Raw genomic sequence first — 23022 nt, 5'->3', positions numbered from 1 at the left:
AAATTGAGGGTAAAGATTAATTGAGTTTGGGGTTTTAGGCTGGGTTTCTGTATAGCACTTTGTTACATCTGTAAAAAGGGCTTTATAAATACATTTGAAAAGTTTGATAGTGACGGTTGTTATGAATATATTAGTGTCATATATCAAGAAAGATGCCTATATCCAGCTGTGACTTTACATCTTGCATTTATTTTAAATCAGTATATAAAGAGAACTAAATATCAATATACCAACAAGTTAAAGATGCGAGAATGTACCCAAATTTGATATTGTCTTATGCAGTTTGACGCTGCGATGGGTAGGGCTGTATTAGCATGGCAAGTTCAATTCTCTTATCTTGGAATGCAATCCTCACAACCTGCCTCTAATCATACCGACTGGATTGGAGGCTTGTGTTTTACCAGCCTTGTTAGCGTAGGTTAAATCTCACCAGGCGAAAGAACGTGCATAAATTTAAAAGGTTCATCTCTGTGGTGTATGAAACATTGTCCTGTTAAGTGTGCGACTGGCATGAAGTAGTTTACTGTCATGGGAGATTTTTTGAGCTACAAGACAATGTGATCCAACAGTTGTTTTGTATTCATCGTCAGGTCTTTTTACACACACACATCCCTTTTTTATGTGTTGTCTGTGAAGAAGACACCATAGTTTGACAGCTTTTTACATTTGTCAGTAGTGCTGATGTGAATGTTATTTTCCTCTTCATATGCATGAGTACTGCTGCGATAGCCCCAAGTGACGCCAGACTCATGTGGTTCCCCACAGGACTGTGGTCGGTAGACTGCAATGCGCCACATCAAAACTCTGTGTGCAGCTCATCAAAAAGACAGAGACAGGAAATGTGGGACAAATTCCTCCAGACCGCATTCCGTCTGCTGCCTGACTGCCTGTAACCCTGTACGCATGGAAAGTGGCCCCTTTGTTTGGCCCTTTTTGCAACTTCTGTCTGGTTTATGTCTGAACAGAATATCCTCACACCTCCTAACTCAAACTCTGTTGCAGCTAAACCTAGTTCTTAATTGTATTTAACCACAATACCAGACAGTTAAATTATTCAGACTTTTGGGACCCTAAGGAAGATTTGTTTGGGGGGCCACCCTCTCCTGATGGCGGAGAGAAAAATGTACTTTTTAAAGTACATTTTCTGATGTTATACACATTTTGCCATGTAGCAGAGAGAACATTTATCAATTTTTTTAAAACTTTAATGCAATTCTACTCATTTTTCCCTGAGGCAGAGAGTAATTCTTGCCATTTAAAAACTAATTTCTGTCAATTCTACACATTTTGCCCCGATTTATGCCATGTTAATGAAATATGAGTGAGAGTGACTAACAAAATCAATGTGGGCCCCCTGGAGGTCAGGGCCCCTGGGCAAGTGCCGTGCCCGGTTGGTATTCGGCCATGATTACTGTAAATTTAGCTAATCTCAAAATTGTTAGCTGACATGGCTAATTTATTGACTGTCAGTGACTGACAAAACAAGATAAAAACTGCTGATGCACAACGAAATTGTATACTTGCATCTTGTGTATTCTACTATTCTAACTGTCAACAGTAAATTCCTATTATTTATTTTTTTTGGGGGGGGGGGGGGGGGGTTGGGGCCCGACTGCTTATGTCGCTTAGGCCTGGAGCCGGGCCTGAGTACACATGCTCTAGGCCACCGATGAATCATGCAACAGTCTTTATTTAACATTGCAACAGTGTATTGTGTGGACCTTATTCTAATATGCTGAAAATTAGAAAAATAACACTTCTCAGCTCCTCTCAAGAGGCCCTTGCAGTCTACAAATGTCCTCCACCTTTCAATAGCAGTCTGAGATCTGACCTACTGGGCTCTGTCTCAGTAGTAAACCCCTTAATCTGACCAAATTCACATAGAAATATGTATTAGATCTATCATTCTAATGGAAAGCATGTCTGAGAAGCAGTGGATCTTTTTTATCTTTGCTATTTCTATGCTTCTGTGCTCGTAAATCTCAATTTTGCGTCTTTTACTTTCGGTTTTGTACACCAGCTTTAAACAGCTGAAAATACAATATATTGGGGTACGCCCTTCTCCCCCGATTGCTCAGTTTGGCCGGGCGGCCAGCTCTAGGATGAGTCTTGGTGGTTCCAAACTTCTTCCAATTAAGAACGATGGAGGCCACTGTATTCTTGGGGACCTTCAATGCTGCAGAAATGTTTTGGTACACTTCCCCAGATCTGTGCCTCGACACAATCCTGTCTCGGAGCTCTACGGACAATTCCTTCGACTTCATGGCTTGGTTTTTGCTCTGACATGCACTGTCAACTGTGGGACCTTATATAGGCAGGTATGTGCCTTTGCAAATCATGTCCAATCAATTGAATTTACCACAGGTGGACTCCAAGTTGTAGAGACATCTCGAGGATGATCAATGGAAACAGGATGCACCTGACCTCAATTTCGAGTCTCATAGCAAAGAGTCTGAATACTTATGTAAATAAGGTATTTTTGTTTTTCATTTTTAATAAATTATCTCAAAAAATAACTTTCGCTTTGTCATCATGGGGTATTGTGTGTAGATCGAGGACTATTTTTATTTTTTTATCCATTTTAGAATAAGGCTGTAATGTAACAGAATATGGAAAAAGTGAAGGGGTCATATCATACTAAAGGGAGTATCTCCGATTTACGTACAGAATAATATGAAATGCTCTGAGACCACATTGATCATTCTCTCTCTCATAACTTCTTTGTTGGTCATTGTTTGGACAGTTTTTCTCTGCAAGGGAGCAATACAAAAATCATACTCTGAACCTGATTGGTGCATCCATTAGCTGTTAGTGTTGTGAGCTCGGCAAGCCCCGGAGGAAACAGAAAGCCTAGTCAGAATGCTCATTGTTCTAGGTCCTCATTTGAAGTTTGGGCTTGCGAGAAGACTTTGTAGAACAACAGCCAGTGTACTTGATCTTCCATTGCCTTGTTATGAATGGCAGTTAGCCATCTATGAATGTGGAAGGTTCGGTTCAAACTGCTACTGAGATGCTTGTTACTGATCCTCCAATGGTTGGACTAATTTTTTCAAATGTTCTGGGCTACATTTATAAATGAGGGTTATTATTAATGACTGAATCAGTCTACTTTATGGCAGTTCACTATCTATGGATGTGGAAGGATTGGTTCCTTCAAACTAATCCTCCAATGATCATCAGTGCAGGTTCCTCTTTTTTTCTCTCTCTTAAATGAGGGTTATTATTAATGACTGATTATAATTGCTTAGTTTCGAAACCCAAGGGGAGACAACCCAATGGGACTCGACACACAAAGATCTCTTTGCACATGTGGAACGTTTTCAGAACCCCAGAGCCAGAACGACATTCCTTCTTTCCCAGATCTGGGTGTGTTTGTGTCGACGACCGTGTTGGTCGTCAACGCACCATATGACCACCACATTGAGATGTTCACGCAACAACACACACTGCGTCATTTTTCTCCTTCAATTATTTTACAGACAGTTGGCTTGTCAAGCAGTTTGCCTGAGGATAAAACATCAACTTTTGTCTGGTTTGTCTGATCGGACAACAGAGATGACCTGTCTGAAGAATAATGCTTGATTTTCCCTGTTCTCACATAAGTTATTATGTTATTTGTTAAGAATAAGAATAAATACTGTGTTGTCCATTTACTGGTTGCTCACTGGGAAGAAATATATGTGACAATGTTGGAACAATTTGGAAAACTGATTGGATTTGAAAAAAGTAATCAATGTAAGAGACTTTTGTGGGTTTTTTCACACCACTTTTAACCTAAATCCAATGACATGGTGAAATTTTTGGTTGATATATAATCAAATCAAATGTTATTTGTCACATGCGGCGAACACAACAGGTGTAGGTAGACCTTACCATGAAATGCTTACTCACAAGCCCTTAACCAGCAATGCCGTTTTAAGAAAAATAAGAGTTAAGAAAATATTTACTAAATAAAGTGAAGTAAAAAAGTAACAATAAAAGAACAATAATGAGGCTATATACATTGACTGTGTACTGGGGTACCAGTACACAGTCAATGTGCGGGGGTACAGGTAGGGGTAAAGTGACTATGCATAAACAATAAACAGTGAGTAGCAGCAGCATAATTAAAAATTATATATATAATAATAATAATAAATAAATTGGGGGTCAATGCAAATTGTCTGGGTAGTCATTTGATTAGCTGTTGAGCAGTCTTATGGCTTGGGGGTAGAAGCTGTTAAGAAGCCTTTTGGACCTAGACTTGGCACTCCGGTGCTGCTTGCCATGCGGTAGCAGAGAGAACAGTCAATGACTTGGGTGGCTGGAGTCTGGCGATTTTATTGGTCACATACACATGGTTAGCAGATGTTAATGCGAGTGTAGCGAAATGCTTGTGCTTCTAGTTCCGACCATGCAGTAATATCTAACAAGTAATCTAACAATTTCACAACAACTACCTTATACACACAAATCTAAAGGGGTGAATGAGAATATGTACATATAAATATATGGATGAGCGATGGCCGAACGGCATAGGCAAGATGCAGTAGATGGTATAGAGTACAGTATATACATATGAGATGAGTAATGTAGGGTATGTAAACATGATATAAAGTGGCATTGTATAAAGTGACTAGTGATACATTTATTACATCTAATATTTTATAATTAAAGTGGCTAGAGATTTGAGTCAGTATGTTGGCAGCAGCCACTCAATGTTAGTGATGGCTGTTTAACAGTCTGATGGCCTTGAGATAGAAGCTGTTTTTCAGTCTCTCGGTCCCAGCTTTGATGCACCTGTACTGACCTCGCCTTCTGGATGACAGCGGGGTGAACAGGCAGTGGCTCGGGTGGTTGTTGTCCTTGATGATCTTTTTGGCCATCCTGTGACATTGGGTGTTGTAGGTGTCATGGAGGGCAGGTAGTTTGCCCCCGGTGATGCATTGTGCAGACCTCACTACCCTCTGGAGAGCCTTACGGTTGTGGGCGGAGCAGTTGCCGTACCAGGTTGTCATACAGCCTGACAGTATGCTCTCGATTGTGCTTCTGTAAAGGTTTGTGAGTGTTTTTGGTGACAAGCCAAATTTCTTCAGCCTCCTGAGGTTGAAGAGGCACTGCTGCGCCTTCTTCTCCACGCTGTCTGTGTGGGTGGACCATTTCAGTTTGTCCGTGATGTGTACGCCGAGGAACTTAAAATTTTCCACCTTCTCCACTGCTGTCCCGTCGATGTGGATAGGGGGGTGCTCCCTCTGCTGTTTCCTGAAGTCCACGATCATCTCCTTTGTTTTGTTGATGTTGAGTGTCAGGTTATCTTCCTGACACCACACTCCGAGGGACCTCACCTCCTCCCTGTAAGCCATCTCATCCTTGTTGGTAATCAAGCCTACCACTGTAGTGTCGTCTGCAAACTTGATGATTGAGTTGGAGGCGTGCATGGCCACGCAGTCATGGGTGGACAGGGAGTACAGGAGAGGGCTGAGAACGCACCCTTGTGTGGCCCCAGTGTTGAGGATCAGCGAGGTGGAGATGTTGTTTCCTACCCTCACCACCTGGGGGAGGCCCGTCAGAAAGTCCAGGACCCAGTTGCACAGGATAGGGTCGAGTACCTTGGAGGGTACTATGGTGTTAAATGCTGAGCTGTAATCGATGAACAGCTTTCTTATATAGGTATTCCTCTTGTCCAGATGGGATAGGGCAGTGTGCAGTGTGATTGTGATTGCGTCGTCTGTGGACCTATTGGGGCGGTAAGCAAATTGGAGTGGGTCTAGGGTATCAGATAGGGTGGAGGTGATATGATCCTTGACTAGTCTCTCAAAGCACTTCATGATGACAGAAGTGAGTGCTACGGGTCGTTTAGCTCAGTTACCTTAGCTTTCTTGGGAACAGGAACAATGTTGGCCCTCTTTGAAGCATGTGGGGACAGCAGACAGCAGACTGGGATAGGGATTGATTGAATATGTCCATAAACACACCAGCCAGCTGGTTTGCGCATGCTCTGAGGACGCGCCCGGGGATGCCGTCTGGGCCTGCAGCCTTGCGAGAATTAACACGTTTGAATGTTTTACTCACGTTGGCTGCGGTGAAGGAAAGTCCGCAGGTTTTGGAAGCGGGCCGTTTCAGTGGCACTGTATTGTCCTCAAAGCAAGCAAAGAAGTTGTTTAGTTTGTCTGGGAGCAAGATGTCGGTGTCCGCGACGGGGCTGGTTTTCTTTTTGTAATCCGTGATTAACTGTATACCCTGCCACATACGTCTCATGTCTGTGCCGTTAAATTGTGATTCTACTTTGTCTCTATACTGACGCTTAGCTTGTTTGATTGCCTTGCGGAGGGAAAAGCTACACTGTTTGTATTCGGTCATGTTTCCGGTCGCCTTGCCATGATTAAAAGCAGTGTTTCGCACTTTCAGTTTTGCGCGAGTGCTGCCATCAATCCCAGGTTTCTTGTTGGGGAAGGTTTTAATAGTCACCGTGGGTACAACATCACCGATGCACTGGCTAATATCTACTCCAGGTCATAGAATCAGGATTTTAGTTCTAGTTTCTAGTGCCTAATACACCTCAAAGTCTGGATGTTAATGTTAAACCCCAGCGTGGGATTTCTATCCATCTATCTGTATCTGCCATCCCTCCACAATTCTCGCCATTCCCATCTTCCAGAAAGTGATCTGTCCTCTCAAAGGGCCTGAGTGAAGATGAGGTCAGCTGATTCCCTTCTGTAAGGGCCCGCTAACCCTTGACCTCTGGGTCCTCTTACCCCCGGCGACAAAGGCCAGAAGGATTCCATTCCTTAATCGGCCTCCAGACCTCCCTGAGCAGGAGATGAGCCCTGTAGAGGACCACAGACACAGCTAAGACCACAGACACAGCTGCTCTTTTCATCTCCTCACAGACACTCCCTCATTCGTACTCTGGTCCTTCAATGGAGGATCTCCATTAAACATGTCTTTTAGTCTGAGATTATTCTGTGTCCAGTGTCCGGGAATCTGTCACAAAGTGCATGTAGGAGTGCTTTTATGTTATAGTTCTAAAGCACAGCTTAGCACCTGACAGTCAACATTGGGAAATAGGTAGTGCTATTTCACAAATCCCTGTTTCACTGAAACAAGTTAAAACATTGGTGAAAATGTATCAACATTTTAACTGTATGGAGGGAAGGGATGGGGGGATGGAGAAGGTGTGACAAGATGTCAGTCAGTGATTGGTGTAAGTTTAAATACTTGTACTTTTTAGCATGTTGACGATGACCATGTTGATTCATATCTCCTTGATTAAACCACAAACTGAGATTTGATATCAGAACCTTTCAATGCCTTCATCAATTGCAATACTAAGTACTCATTCAAGACATGCCCATTCATGGACATTAAATATTATTTTTCTACTTTCTCAGGTTACGTTTTCACCCCTCTGAGCATCAAAAGGGCATCCAACGCAAGCGTGTTTCATTAAGCAACACAAATGCCCTTAGTAAGTATATTTTGTTCTTGTTAAATACCCTCAGGTTCCCTGGAGGGTTTGGGTGAGCCAGTGCTAGGCTGCTAGTAGGCTGGCAGACAGCCTGTGACCACAAGGAGTAGACTCTCACTCCTGCACACACACATACACACACACACACACACACACACACACACACACACACACACACACACACACACACACAAAGGTGAGACCTTCTACGACTTAGAAGATGAATATCAAAATATAAGGACTCTGAAGTTGGCCATAATGACGGTAGCGACATTGTAAATATAATTATTTAGAACCGACAATGAATTGTTTACATTGACCAATAGATTATGGATTTTTATAGATGTGTCTGGATACAATGTATCAAATAATATATTCTCTCAGTGCATGAATTGATTATCTTACTGCAATACAAGACAGACTGTACAGTAACTAAGAAAGAAAGAGTAGTCCTGTCACGGCTGTCTAAGGGTGAGAGAGTGGACCAAGGCGCAGCGTGTGAAAAATACATCTTCTCTTTATTATTAAGAAGAAAAACAAAACAAAACAACAAATAGACGAACGTGAAGCTATATAAATGAACTAAGTGCACACATGCAACATAGAACATAGACACAGACAATTACCCACAAAACCCCAATGCCTATGACTGCCTTAAATATGGCTCTCAATCAGAGACAATGAACCACAGCTGCCTCTAATTGAGAACCAATCTAGGCAGCCATAGACATAACTAGACAACTACACTAGACACTACAAAAAAACACATACATTCCCCATGTCACACCCTGACCTAACAAAAAAAACATAAAGAAAACAAAGAATACTAAGGCCAGGGCGTGACAAGTCCATTTTGAGAATCTTGCTACTGGACTTCACAACGTTAGAATAAAAAGTTTGGGTGTCTCATTCGACTTTGCTATTGACTTCAGGAGCAGGATTTCATACTGCAGTCTTCTGGTATGTTTAGATTCAACCAAACGGATACATAATTCATGTAGCTGTCACTGAGGAAATGCAGTTAGATTGGAGTGAGAGGGAATTTTTGACCACGCGCTGACAGATATCTGTCTCACTACTCAGGCATATTTATATTCCACCAAATTATTCATAACCCATGAGATTTCAATGTATATAGTAAATGCATTTATGTTGCTATAGCCTGATGTAAAATGTAGATTTTGTATGATGTGTGTGTTGTATCACTGTACAGTGGATTCATGTATGGCAATACCCTGAACATGTATTTCTTTGAATGTGTAATATTTTACATTAATAATAATTTATAAAGGTGGTGGTCTGAAATTTGATCGCAAAGCAGAAAGAAAGTGTAAATCGCCTTTTGTCAGTGGCACACTGTTGTGTGTGCAGACCTAGCTGCACTTATACTATATCTGGTTATTTTGTCTCGTCCGGGAGTTGACTTTGATCATGTTCAGAATAGGGTTTGACTCATCGGTTTGTTGGGGGGGGGGGGGGGGGGGGGGGGGGGGGGCACTGAGTCACAGCACGAGTGCCCTCCTACGAAAGAAAACTGGACTTGTTGTGTGCTGTCAACTATGACACAGACAGGCGACAGAGGGAGATGTTCGTCCAATTTAAAATAATTTAGAAAAAGTCGGATAGAGGAAACCTATAACAAAATAAATTACAAAGTTGCTCTATGAGTCACATTGAACAACGACTTTATTAGTATATTATGAAATTAACTCGTATCAGGGCATCAAGCCACGTTTCTGGGAATGATTGACATCGGAGTGTTCTGCGATGTATTTTATTATTCTGCAGTGAACGGTTGGTGATGAAAGGAACAATGAGAAGAAAGGCAACTGATAATGAATAATACGTGTTAATGGACATAGGAGTGGTTCTTAGCTAATAAATTAAAAAGGTGTCGTCTCAGTCAAGACTAACAATGTTACTGATAAAATGGATTGTCTCTACTGCTGTTCTTTTCAATGGTGAGTTTGGAACATTCAGGTGTAAGTATTTACTAGTGATGTAGCCTAAATATTTTTTATTCCGTATCTATATCGGGCGATAGCCTATAATGTTAATTTATATATCTACCTATTATTTGGAAATGTAATTATGAACAACACATAATTGTTATATTTGAGAATTGAGTAATAGATCTTTAGCAATGCATGCACTCTATTGCCATGTTTGTATAGTAAACTTTTCATAAATGTGTAGTATGCTACGCAAGCATTTATAATAAAAAAATGTCTAACTCATGGAAAAGTTTATAATAACATCACTCTTTCTCCACTCCAGGTATTTGTCATGGTTCTCTGCTTCACTCAGACATAAGAGCCAGTGTCGGGACCTTGGGAAGGAAACATGGGCAGCAGCATCAGCACGCTGCTATTGTGGAATTTCAGTGTCAGTACATGCTCAAACATCTCCAAAGTGGAGGCCAGATCTCAGTGCATATGCCCCCCAACATCACAGGCCACTGGGTATCCAGCAGGTAACATAATGTGTAACATGTGCAATTAAACTGTTTGTTATGAACCCTTATTAAGTACAGAGTTGTAAGAATGTATAGTCAATATATTGTAGCGATGTCAAAGGGTAGTCCTGACTGGAGCTTGAACACAGGACCTTGCAGCTGTACACACTTCAGCTGGTATTCCAATATATTTTACATTTTTATTTAACCTTTATTTACCTTATTTTAAGATATCTGAACTTCTTGCGGAGGTTACTAGGCGTTGGGTTTTGTATTTATTAAGGATCTCCATTAGTTCCTGCCAAGGCAACAGCTACTCTTCCTGGGGTCAAGCAACATTAAAGCAGTTATATTCAATTACAAATATTACATGACAAAAACGTATTTTTTTATATATTTTTTTAAACATATTACATGACAATACATTTCATAATACGTTAAGTGTGTGCTCTCAGGCCTCTACTCTACTACCACATATCTACAATACAAAATCCATGTGTACAGTATGTGTGTGTACAGTGTGTGTGTGTGTTAGCATGTGTATGCGTGTGTCTGTGCCTGTGTGTGTCTCGTCACAGTCCCCGGTGTTGCATAATATTTATTTTTATCTGTTTTTTAAATCGGATTCTACTGCTTGCATCATTTACATGACGTGGAATAGAGTTCCATGTAGTCATGGCTCTATGTAGTACTGTACCCCTCCCGTAGTCTATTCTGGACTTGGGGATTGTGAAGAGACCTCTGGTTGCATGTCTTGTGGGGTATGCATGGGTGTCCGAGTTTAAACAAACAGCTCGGTGCATTCAGCATGTCAATACTTCTTACAATAACAGTAGTGATGAAGTCAATCTCTCCTCTACTTTGAGCCTTGAGAGATTGACATGCATATTATTAATGTTAGCTCTCCGTGTACATTTAAGGGCCAGCCGTGCTGCCCTGTTCTGAGCCAATGGTAAATTTCCTAAGTCCTTCCATGTGGCACCTGATCACACGACTGGACATTAGTCCAGGTGCAATAAAACTAGGGCCTGTAGGACCTTCTTTGTTAATAGTGTTGTTAAGAAGGCAGAGCAGTGCTTAATTTTTGGCCAGACTTCTCCCCATCTTAGCTACTGTTGTATCAATATGTTTTGACCATGACAGTTTACAATCCAGGGTTACTCCAAGCAGTTTAGTCACCTCAACTTGCTAAATTCCAAGATTTAGTGAAGGTTTAGGGTTTAGTGAATGATTTGTCCCAAATACAATGCTTTTAGTTTTGAAATATTTAGGACTAAATGATTTCTTTCCACCCATTCTGAAACTGACTCCAGCTCTTTGTTAAGCAGTGATTTCACTCGCTGTAGTAGCTGACGTGTATAGTGTTGAGTCATCCATCCGCATACATAGACACACTGGCTTTACTCATGCCACTTTAAGTCAGTGGCATGTCATTTATTTATTGCCTTAATCTTAGCCTCATTTGCACACACTGTATATAGATATTTTCTATTGTGTTATTGACTGTACGTTTGTTTATTCCATGTGTAACTCTGTGTTGTTGTTTGTGTCGCACTGCTTTGCTTTATCTTGGACCAGGTCACATTTGTAAATGAGAACTTGTTCTCGACTGGCCTACCTGGTTAAATAAAGGTGAAAAAAAAAAATTAGTAAAGATTGAAAAAAGTAAGTGGTCAAGACAGCTGCCCTGGGAAATGCCTGATTCTACCTGGATTATGTTGGAGAGGCTTCCATTAAAGAACACCCTCTGGGTTAAGGTCACTCACTACACAATACAGGGTAATAGCACTGTTCTGTATGTAAGCCTACTTGGCACAACAACAGGTTCAGCTCCAGACTTCTCAGTGTAAAGTCTTAGGTGTTGAATCGACTGGTGCAATTAAAGGTGTGGGGGTCGACTCCAGTTACCCACCAGACTCACTGCATAATACCCAAATAACAAATCATTTGACTAAGCCAATTTCATGAATGTTTTCCCCATCAGCTGTGAGGTCAGGCCTGGGCCAGAGTTCATCATCAGATCCTATCTCTTCCACCACAACCACACCTTCCAGGTCCTCCAGTTCCTCTACCGGGACAACCACTGCTCCTCCCCCACATACACCCTCCTTGCCCGGGGCAAGCTCTACCTGCGCCAGGCCTCCTGGGTGGTCCGCGGAGGCACCGAGGCCGACTATCAGCTTCACAGTGTCCAGGTTGTGTTCCACAGCCCCGAGGCAGCCATGGACCTCAGCCAGTGGCTCAAGCCCAGCTGTGGACCTCCGTCCCTAGATGGAGGGGGAAAGTGGGAGCCCTGGGAGCCCCACGTCAGCTATGACCTGTGGAGTGAGGAGGAGCAGGGGAGGGACTGTGCCCATAGGCTGGGTTTCACTATGAATGAGCTGCAGCTGGTGCGTGTGGAGCGGCGCCGCCATCATGGTGTCTGGCTCCCTGATGACCACACCGAGGAGCTCTTCCTGGGGGACGTCCACACTGAGCACACCCAGAGGACCCACCACACACCTTCCAGCTACCAGCCGCCACTGCAGAACACCAAGGTCAGACATAGAGATATATAATATATTTTATGCTCTAATCTATTCTACTATATTTCGATGGTCAGAGTCCCCTTATTATCACTTACGTACTGAGACCCCATGAGAGAGAATACTTTTAGATTTTTGGGCAGATAGTATCATTTTCAAGTATCTGTGAATCGTGAATCTGTTTGTCAAATCCCTACCAACTGAAAAGTATTGTGGGTATTAAAGATGACAAACTGTTGCAGCAATGAAACCACACATGTATAGTAATTGATACGTGATATTCCAGGGCTGTGTATTCCTATTTCCTTTGAAAAATCACAGTATTGTCTGTATGTTTTTGTACACAACGACAGACACGTTATGTGAAATGGGAGAGAATATGAATTGTGCAAACCCAGCAGCAGAGAAGATCCATGGATTTCAGTGATCATCCGTAGGTTGGTTTTTCATGGGCGCTCTTCAAAGAGAATAGCAAAGAGTGGCGCAGTATGCTCTGCTCTGAATATCTGAATTCCTGCCCTTACTCTGTGGTAGTGTTGGTGCCTGAGGCTGTATCAAGGACAGAGGGATAAAACTGGAGCCGGACCAGAGAGATGGAACCAGGCCTTCAGAAGCTCCCTCCTTTCCTCCCACTCACAAAAGGATTCGTCCCTTTCATGCCCCCCCCCCCCCATTTACCCATATATCTACCAGCATGTATTTTTTTAAACTAATACAAACAACTCCCAGCCTATAAAGTGTCAGGTCAATGTAAATGAGCTGTGGTTAAAAGCTGAGGTGATTGATGTTGAAAGTGACTCATGCATGCACTGGTGGTGAAGTTACAGTCAGCCTTGAATGAATAGAGTTAGTCACGTTCAGCTATAACGTTAATCTGATGCTCAAACCCTGAGTGCAATCTTTTATTATCTATGTTATCTATGTTGACTAGGACGATACTTTAGCTAATATGGGGACAACGATGTATGCTGTGTGTAGCGGTTATGACATGGTTTGAACGTTTTTTTTGTCTGGTCACATACAGCTCATTTGTTGTGCATTGAGGTCCACAAATAAAGGGAAAAGGTGAGAGGAGGAGAGTGCATAGAGGTGAGAAGGAATAAAAAGTGGCTGCTATGAAAGTGAACTGTGTTTACGGGTGATCAGGGGTGTATTCATTCCGCCGATTCTGTTGAAAAACGTTTCTTAAACAGAAGCAAACGAAACGGAGATAAATACCTGAATTGGTCCAATAGAAACTATCATTTGCAACTGATGGAGCTAGATGCAGGCAAGAGTGTGCAAGGCGGTATTGAATGTGTCACTGTGTGTCACCTCAACATTTTCTCTCGAACGTTTCATTCATAGGCTAGGTTGTAGCAACGTCATGATGGGTATAGGGAAAATTTGAGTACCATGTAGTAGCCTAAACCTATCCATGTTACATTGAACTGGGTGATGGGAATATGAATGACAATCATCCAATATGCTGTAATGGAAATAAATTGTCCTCCCTCATCATAAACGGCACTGACTGCCACTGCTTCATGTACTAATGATCTAGATTAACCTGTACCTCCGCACATTGACTCGGTACCGGAGGCTATTGTTATTTTATTGTGTTACTTTTTTTGTAAATCTTTTCTCAACTCTATTTTCTCTATTTTCTTAAAACTGGTTAAGGGCTTGTAAGTAAGCATTTCACTGTAAGGTCTACACCTGTTGTGTTCGGCGCGTGTGACAAATAAAATTGTATCTGATTTGCAGTGGTGCCATGAACACTCCCACGTAGCATATGAGAAGACAGTTTGCCATGCTTCTCCTTTATTAGCTGGGTGGGTCAGAGTCAAACAACAGTTTGCCATGCTTCTCCTTTATTAGCTGGGTGGGTCAGAGTCAAACAACAGTTTGCCATGCTTCTCCTTTATTAGCTGGGTGGGTCAGAGTCAAACAACAGTTTGCCATGCTTCTCCTTTATTAGCTGGTTGGGTCAGTCAAACAACAGTTTGCCATGCTTCTCCTTTATTAGCTGGGTGGGTCAGAGTCAAACAACAGTTTGAATGGCCTCGTTTGTGTTTTTCATCATCATGATTGGTTGTCTGTTGACATTTCAGTGATACCATCAGTGATGATATTTATCACCATGCTGTGACTCATTAAACCGCTTGGAAATCTGAAATATAGTTCAGACTTTTGTGTTAAACATCAAAATGGGATGCATTCCAACATCTACAGTCTCTTGCAGGTGTGTGAATTTCTTTTGAATCACAATATGAAAACGTAACATTCTGAAACACTATTACAGAACCATGACCGTACCTGCAGTGTCTGCCGAGTCGTTGCCGGGGCGGACGAGCACCATCCTCCCATCCTGCCCTGCGAAGACAACCTGCCCGTCAAACTAGAGGGCCAATGGGTGAGCCAGCGCTGCGAGGTACGCCCTGGGGTTCTCTTCCTGACCCGCCATTTTGTTTTCCACGACCACAACTGCACTTGGGAGGGTCACTACTGGCATTACGCCGACCCAGTGTGCAGACAGCCAACGTTCAGCCTGTACGCCCGGGGTCACTACAGCCACGCGGTCCTATCCACCACGGTAATGGGAGGGACAGAGTTTGTCTTCACAGGTAGGTGTTACTGTCACAATAAATCTAAATATACGGAACAAAAATATAAAAACCATGCAACAATTTCTAAGATTTTACTGAGTTAGTGTTAAAAACTCAAGTCTATTTAAATAAATTCATTAGGTCCTAATCTATGGATTTCACATGACTGGGAATACAGATATGCATCTGTTGCTCATGGGATCAGAAAACCAGTCAGTATCTGGTCAGTACCAGTCAGTATCCACCATTGCCTCATACAGCGTGACACATCTCCTTCACTTAGCGTTGATCAAGCTGTTGATAGTGGCCAGTGGTATGTTGTCCCACTCAATGGCTGTGTGAAGTTGCTGGATATTGGTGGGAACTGGAACACGTTGTCGTACACGTTGATCCAGAGCATCCCAAACTGCTCAATGGGTGACATGTCTGGTGAGTATGCAGGCCATGGAAAAACGGGGGCATTTTCAGCTTCCATGAATTGTGTACACATCCTTGTGACATGGGGCCATGCATTAGCATGCTGAAATGAATGGCATGACAATGGGCCTCAGGATCAGGTCACGGTATCTCTGTGCATTTAAATTTCCATCAATAAAATGCAATTGTGTTCGTTGTCCATAGCTTATGCCTGCCCATACCCCCACCGCCACCATGGGGTACTCTGTTCACAACGTTGACATCAGCAAACCGCTTGCCCACACGACCCCATACACGTGGTCTGCGGTTCTGAGGCCAGTTGGACATGCTGCAAAATTCTCTAAAACAACATTGGAGGTGGCTTATGGTAGTCAGCATGCCAATTGCACGCCCCTTCAAAACTTGAGACATCTGTGGCATTGTGTTGTGACAAAACTGCACATTTTAGAGTGGCATTTTATTGCCCCGGCACAAGGTTCACCTGTGTAATGAAACATGGGACCAGCACTTTACATGATGCATTTATATTTTTGTTCAGTGTATATAAATGATCACAGCTACTGATCATGCCATTATTAGTGTGCATAACAACCAACCTGACTATTTCCCTCTTGGTCTTCAGTGGACCACATGAGGGTGACCCCAATGGACCGGGCCACCACCTCCCTGCTCAACGTCTTCCAGGGCAAGGAGTGCGGGACAGAGGGCTCATGGCGCCAGGGCCTGGAGCAGGATGTCACCCCCACCCATGGCTGTGCTGCCCTGGGCATCCGGCTGCCCCACACCGAGTACGAACTCTTCCGCATGGAGCGAGACTATGCGAACCGCCTCCTTCTCTTCAACGGCCAGAGGCCCACAGATGGCTCCAGCCCTAACCAGCCCCACAAGACAGCCACCTCCTACCAGGCTCCCCTGGTGCAGTGTGCAGGGGCTGGCCATGGGCCAGCGGAGTGGAGGGAAACTGACGAGCTCCAAAGACTGTGGAGTAGCTGCTGCAGACACAGAGGTGGTGGCATGGTGGATATGGTTAGACTACTGCTTATTGCTGCTATCTCCGTTCTGCATCTCAGGTAGGAGTAGCTGAATGTTATTGTTGTTGTGGAGCAGCACTTCATTGACTGTGTATTGGACTTTCAGACTCTTTGAATACAGCATATGTGATTGCAATGTTGAATTGTTACATTCTATTATTCAGAGTCGTGTTCAGTAGACATCAAATGAAGAAAACGCTTTGACAGGAAGTGAAACTGGGAAGTACTGTACTTGTCCAATAAGAAATGCATTTTTCCTATGGTGTGCCCAACACAACACAAGTTGTCTATGGCCGTGATTCAATCTGATTGTGATTTGTCGACAATGTGCCATTTAAATCAGCGATCGACAGTTTCTACATACATTTTTCCACTTATAAATGAATTATATATATTTTTTATTTAACTAGGCAAGTCAGTTAAGAACAAATTCTTGTTTACAATGACGGCCTACCCCAGCCAAACCCTAATGACGCTGGGCTAATTGTGCACCGCCCTATGGGACTCCCAGTCACGGCAGTTGTGATACAGCCTGGATTCAAACCAGGGTCTGTAGTGATTCCTCTAGCACCGAGGTGCAGTGCCTTAGACCACTGCGCCCCTCAATACACATTGATTCTTGAAGACTATAACTTATAAATGCCTCATGAGCTTAGTTCGACTGTCATACCCAATCAGAACGCAGAATAAACTTTTTTAACTCCAATATTTGTAAACATTGTAAATGTCTGTATAGCCTCAAAACATGGTTAAAACTATACATTTGATATAACAGATGGGCGATGACTTTGTTATTGATTTAACTGCTGATAGGCCCTAATGACCTATTTGGTCATTTCCAAATGAGCTGACATATGCAAAGATTGCCTTTAAAAGCTGCATTGTCGACAAAGCGCAATCGGATTGAATCGTGGCCTGTGGTATCATGCTTCATGCAGCTCACTTCAATGACATTTGCATGTTCATCACAGATTTTGGAGTTAACAAAATGGAGGATAGCGAATAGAAAATTAAGCCTTGCTCTTGCTCAAAGACAAAAGATTAACAAAGATGACAAGCCACTAGAATGTTAAAGATTTTATTTATTTTTCATCAATGTTAAATACCATGGGACAGGACTGGGACAGGACTGCAAGAACGGTGACCTTTTTGCCTCACAAGGGATATAGAATTTGTGTAAAGAAAAAAAAAAAATCTAGAAAGAATTGTAATAATAATAAAATTCATTTTTTATAATTGTGTTTATGTCAGTAGGGAAAAGGAAAGAAATGTCCGTAGGAGACACCTATATTCCCAGCATACTGTATCATTTCACATACCTCAAGAAAAAACTAGATTTGAAGAATTCAGTGAAAATGAGAATGTTTCAGCAACATGTAGCAGAGTCTTTTGTTTGGAAGGCTTTTTCTTCATCCCATTTTCTTAAAATGATTAAAATAACAGACAAGACACTGAACATTCCAACTCTTATTAAAACCACAGAGAGAGAGAGCTCATTTATATTTATTTTTTGCTTCCGATTTCAACCAAGGTCACAAACCCAGTGCCCCGACTCACCTGTTATCAATGCTCTGATAAATATACAATTTACATTTTCCCCCAAACATCCCTCCCCTGATTCCTCACCCCAAAAAAAGATCAGAAAAAAAAAAAAAAAGGAGGAAGCTCATTCCTCTGTTTTTCCACGTGTACTAACCATGTGAGATTGTAAAAGGCGAGGCCTGCTTATGATTGGGTACACAGAACATATGTACGTACGCCGTGAGCTGGCGCTACGGCCAGGCCCTTGGAGACAAACGAGCCCATGCCGGCTCACTTTCCTTTTCTCTCGCTCCTCCCCTACAAGACAAACTTCCCTAGGAAGAATCCGATGAAGATGGCTGCTATGACGACCAGTAGCGAGGGGAGGGAACTGGAAGAATGCTGTTTGCTCATCGTGGCGCCCGAGCTGGAGACTATGTTGTCTGACCGGTGGGCCTTCCTCATCCTCAGGCCCTCGTCCTGAGAGGACAAACACAATAGGTTAGAACCCCAAGGCTTTCACACATGCTTCTCTACCACAGCCATAGGCCGAAGCCAATATCATCTTAACAAGAACATTGTCTTCACAATATATTACCGTATATAACAATATCCTAATACCACCTCAATCTTAGACATCACACAACCTATGACCATACCTTGAGTTGTCTGTTCTCGTCTGAGAGTTTGCCCACATCATACTGCATCCTCTTGCACTCGTCCATCAGTTTCTTCATCTCAGAGTCGTCCATGGATGCGCTGATTGGCTTGGGCGCCGACGTGCCGTCAGCGGTGGAGTTGAGTACGGGGGCAGCTTTGGTTGCATCAACATCATCCTGGAAGCAAGGAAAGTGGAAAAAGGTGGCGAAAAGACAAACGTGAACAAGAGGCTAGTTTCCCTCCTGACATTGCTGTACATTCCAACCACACAAACTCAACACACTTTAGAGTAGACCAAACTTAATGAAACTGTTGAGCCGATGGAAATTATTATTATATAAAAAAAAAAGTGTTAATTAGTATGAAGCGGTAATACGTTTTCATTCAAACTACTATTCTAATTACATCCAGCTACGGCAGGGGAATAATTATTTTGGGTAGATGAGAAATTATTTCTAAATTATATATATATTTTTAAAACAGACCTTCTCTAATCCGCAAATTGATTTTGACAAGAGAAAAAAAAAAAACATTCGGTCCTCCATTCAATTTTGAAAGCCTAGTGAGGCCCTTCAGCCAAAAAGTTTGCCCACCCCTGGCCTACAGTGAGTAAACGACACCTGCACTTCAACTTTCTGTCCTGCCACAAACCTGCCACTCCCTGCCTCGCACTGAGCTGTGTGCTGACATGAACTCTGGGAGGTCGCTGGCGTCGTGGGCTCCCAGGTGGTGCCAGAGTCCCAGGGGGGTGCGGTACTCTCCGGGGGTGGAGGCTGCTCTGTCACCCAGGTGCCTGGTGCTGAGCTTGGGGGTCTGCTCTGGCCCTGGGGTGATGATGGGTCTGCCCATGGCCCTACCACGGGTCTCCCTGGCACTACCGCTTGGCTATCGCACGAGGGGGAGGCACAAGCAACATGCATGCCAATAGATAATGTATATAGCTTTAGGTTGTTTAGTGGTTGCTTGGATTGTAGGGTAGAACATTCGACACTCAATGTATTATAAACGGTTATACACTCTTACTGTGTTAAACAAACAAAACGGACCTATCACATACTAGGAACAAGCTTCCATTCAAATCTCAATTGTTACAAGCGGTGAGTATTTCAGATATGACTTTGGGGAAGTTTGAGGTAGAAATGCTGGTTAGTACAGCAGCTATTTACTTCAAGTCATCAAAAATCCATGATATCATTAGCACCCATCAAATGACTGTACCTAGGCAAAGGCAGAGAAAGGAACAACCAACAGTAACAGGGCAAGGAGAGGGAGAGAAATCCAAGTAGAATCTAGGAGAAAATGTGAAAAAGATGCATTGACAGACAACATTGACCTGTAGCCGTGACAACAGTACAACATTGGAGGTATAATATCAAACAATTATAAACTGGGTGGTTTGAGCCCTGAATGCTGATTGGCTGAAAGCTGTGGTATATCAGACCGTATACCAGGGGTATGACAAAACCTGTATTTTTAGTGGTTTAATTACGTTGGTAACAAGTTTATAATAGCAATAACGCCCCTCGGGAGTTTGTAATATATGGTCAATATACCACGGCTAAGGGCTGTGTCCTAGCACTCCACGTTGCGTCGTGCTTAGGAACAGCCCTTAGTCGTGGTATACTGGCCATATATATCACACCCCCTCGTGCATTATTGCTTAAATATAACACCAGAACCCCTGGTGGCAGCTGATAGAATTTCCACTCCTTTGGAAAGTCCAGCCTTTACTACTATACACTACTTACCATTTTATCGTTGTCAGTGGGCAGTTCGAACACACATCTCAGCTTGGAGTCCATGAAATCATCTGGCGTTGCATCTTTCCACTGTGGAGATTCAACAAGGAGAAGTTGAGATTGACAAGTAGATGATAAGGTGAACAACACAGATTGATCAGTTGATCACAGGGCCAGTTACAAGTCTATAGACATTAGGATGTGGAAATGCTGATACATCTGGGTAATATGCCATTTGCTGCCCTCTGCTGAACAAATCATAAAAAGGATTCTCCAACTGGCAGACCAAATTATTTTATTTGGCCCCACTAAATTCTGAGCTAAAACAAAACACGTGGGGGGGGGGGGGGGGGGGGGGGGGCGCAAACGACTAAAAGGACCAGCAAATCAGCTCCAAGTGATTTTAATTTTTGGAAATCTGTTCCAAAGTATTCCCAGGCATAAGAGAGATACAGTATGTGATTATATATAATATGTAAACCAAGATTTGAAATGATTATGTTTTAGTTAAATAGTATATCTGTTTGGGCTTCTTGCGGTCAACAGTAAACTCATTATTTGTAATTATGATCAAGCCCCCTGACCAGCCACTGAATCTAGTTGATGATCCCTGCAGTACTGAAACCTGTAAATCATCAAAAGCAGGTTTTCCTTTGATAACATATCTACTAACATAAAGCACAACATGTATTTGGTAGTAATGTGGACAGGAAAACTTACCACTGCATCCATGTCTGTAGCAGTGGATGGTGCAAAGATTGTCTGTACCATGAATTTGTGTTTACTTTTTTCATTGGGGTCATAGTCAAAGGGCTGCAGCATTACTGTTGAGACAGAAGATATGAGGTCAAAGCTGGGGTCATGACTATGCATACATATAGGCCTACTGATACATGCATTTGACATTTACATGCCTGATTCGTCTGTACTTGGAGCGGCAGGTAGCCTAGTGGTTAGAGCGTTGGGCCAGTAACCGAAAGGTTGCTACATCGAATCCCCGAGCTGACAAGGTAAAAATCTGTTGTTCTGCCCCTGAACAAGGCAGTTACAAGGCAGTTCCTAGGCCGTCATTGTAAATAAGAATTTGTTCTTAACTGACTTGCCTAGTTAAATAACGGTAAAATGTTTTTAAAAAACGTACAAAGTCAAAAATTAATTAAAGTGGAAATAGTGACATGATATAATTTGTTCTTGTTTGATGTTGTGGCAGCACAGTGAAAAAGGTCTGCAAATGCAAAAGCCTTACCAGAGACAGTGACAGTGGCTCCTGGCTCAATCATGCCGCTGTTAGGCCTTACACAGTACCGGCGAGGTGCCGTCGTCTTCACTTTGAAGCATACTTTTCGGTCAGAGGGATTTTTGAGCTTGAGGTTTGTGGTCACTACATCTGTGAAGGGACCTGCATTGGAGAGAAAGGAGATGGTGTTGAGGGTCAATGGAGTCACCTGTACAATGCACACAACAGACGCAAATGACAACCAACTTAGACTAGTTACACGTTATGGCAAATTAATTTCTATATAGTAAAACGACCCATTAAACACAATAGTGTTAACCGTTGGCTAAGCTCAGATAAACATGTAGTTTAAGGCATAAAAACATAGCCAACGATAATACATAGTTAACTACACCTCGCTCTCAATGTGATGAGCACTAGGGATGCGGTCAACAAAATACCATAACAATGCATTAACTAGCTGGACACAGTGCAAAGTATGAATGAGTGGGATACCTAGCTAGCATATGAGCGGTCAGTCAATCAGCTTCCTTTAGCTAGCTACTATTTCCAATCAACAACTGCAATTTTAGCCGTGTCACCCTAGCTAGCTAACTTAGTTAAATAAATCCGGGAAAATAATAGTATATGTAATAACTGGTCTAGTCAAATCAGAATGTGTTGCTTGTTAGTTTACCTATCTAGCTAGTTAGTGTTATAGTACTTACTTGCCCAAACAACCATGTCAGTGACTATTATTTCATGCTAACGTTAGCTAGCTATCAATGATCCCTAAGTGACTGACAGCAAACTAACGTTACAGCAGTTAGCTGTGTCAATGTCACAGTAAGAAGTCAGCTAGCTAGGGTAACTAGAGACCATACGCCCTCCGCGGCTGGCGATAAATGTTGTACAGTGATAGCTAGTTAGCTCGATTGGTAGCTAACTGGGTAAAGGCCCATAAATCCTCGCTGCCATCTCAAAATGGCGGCGGTATGCGTGAGGTTTCAGTAGGGTTGTTGAAGCTAACACATCCCGGGTCCACGGAGCTGGTAACGTTCGCTAGTTTGCTGGCTAATCCACTGCCGAAAGCGTCTACAAGTGGTAGCTAGCCACCGACAGTATTCATCTTACCTTTAAATTTGAGATCATACGGCGGTTCAATAACTATGATCTGCTCCAATTTAGACATTGTGTTGTTGAAAACTGTTCCAAGGAGCCGGTGTTCAGTGTAAAATCGCTCAGAGCCAAAAGACGTGCACACGAGTTACAGTTGTTACGGAAGCGCGCAAAATACACATCACCGCGAAACCCGTGCTCTTCACCTGAAATACAGAGCAGATAATTGTATGTATGGGCAAACATAAACATGCTCAAAAACATTTGGCCCAATAGAAACGTGTTCCTCTTCAGAGGGTGCCTA

At 42.7% G+C, this 23022-nt stretch overlaps 2 protein-coding genes across 3 annotated transcripts; one reads left to right on the top strand and one right to left on the bottom strand.

Annotated features, from left to right (window-relative positions):
* Window positions 1-8966: 8966 nt before the first annotated feature.
* Window positions 8967-17699, top strand: LOC129823051 (protein APCDD1-like). The gene is made up of 5 exons (XM_055881733.1): window positions 8967-9408; window positions 9725-9920; window positions 11887-12439; window positions 14712-15033; window positions 16055-17699. The coding sequence occupies exons 1-5, from the start codon at window positions 9363-9365 to the stop codon at window positions 16504-16506; spliced, it is 1569 nt and encodes a 522-aa protein (XP_055737708.1). The 5' UTR covers window positions 8967-9362; the 3' UTR covers window positions 16507-17699.
* Window positions 17526-22900, bottom strand: LOC129823053 (vesicle-associated membrane protein-associated protein A-like). 2 transcript variants are annotated; one of them, XM_055881735.1, is made up of 6 exons: window positions 22734-22900; window positions 21630-21782; window positions 21104-21207; window positions 20393-20473; window positions 18644-18820; window positions 17526-18464 (listed from the first exon to the last, which is right to left on the bottom strand). In XM_055881735.1, exons 1-6 carry the CDS (start codon window positions 22789-22791, stop codon window positions 18303-18305), a joined length of 735 nt encoding a protein of 244 aa, XP_055737710.1. In that variant the 5' UTR covers window positions 22792-22900; the 3' UTR covers window positions 17526-18302. The 2 variants fall into 2 exon arrangements, with proteins under 2 accessions (XP_055737710.1, XP_055737711.1); XM_055881736.1 differs by lacking the exon at window positions 22734-22900 and adding an exon at window positions 22328-22416.
* Window positions 22901-23022: the final 122 nt, after the last annotated feature.

The sequence above is a fragment of the Salvelinus fontinalis genome, chromosome 25 (genome assembly GCF_029448725.1).
Source record: "Salvelinus fontinalis isolate EN_2023a chromosome 25, ASM2944872v1, whole genome shotgun sequence".
Classification (NCBI taxonomy): domain Eukaryota; kingdom Metazoa; phylum Chordata; class Actinopteri; order Salmoniformes; family Salmonidae; genus Salvelinus; species Salvelinus fontinalis.
Note: the sequence above shows the minus strand (reverse complement) of the source record. Positions and strands in the feature narration are given on the sequence as shown.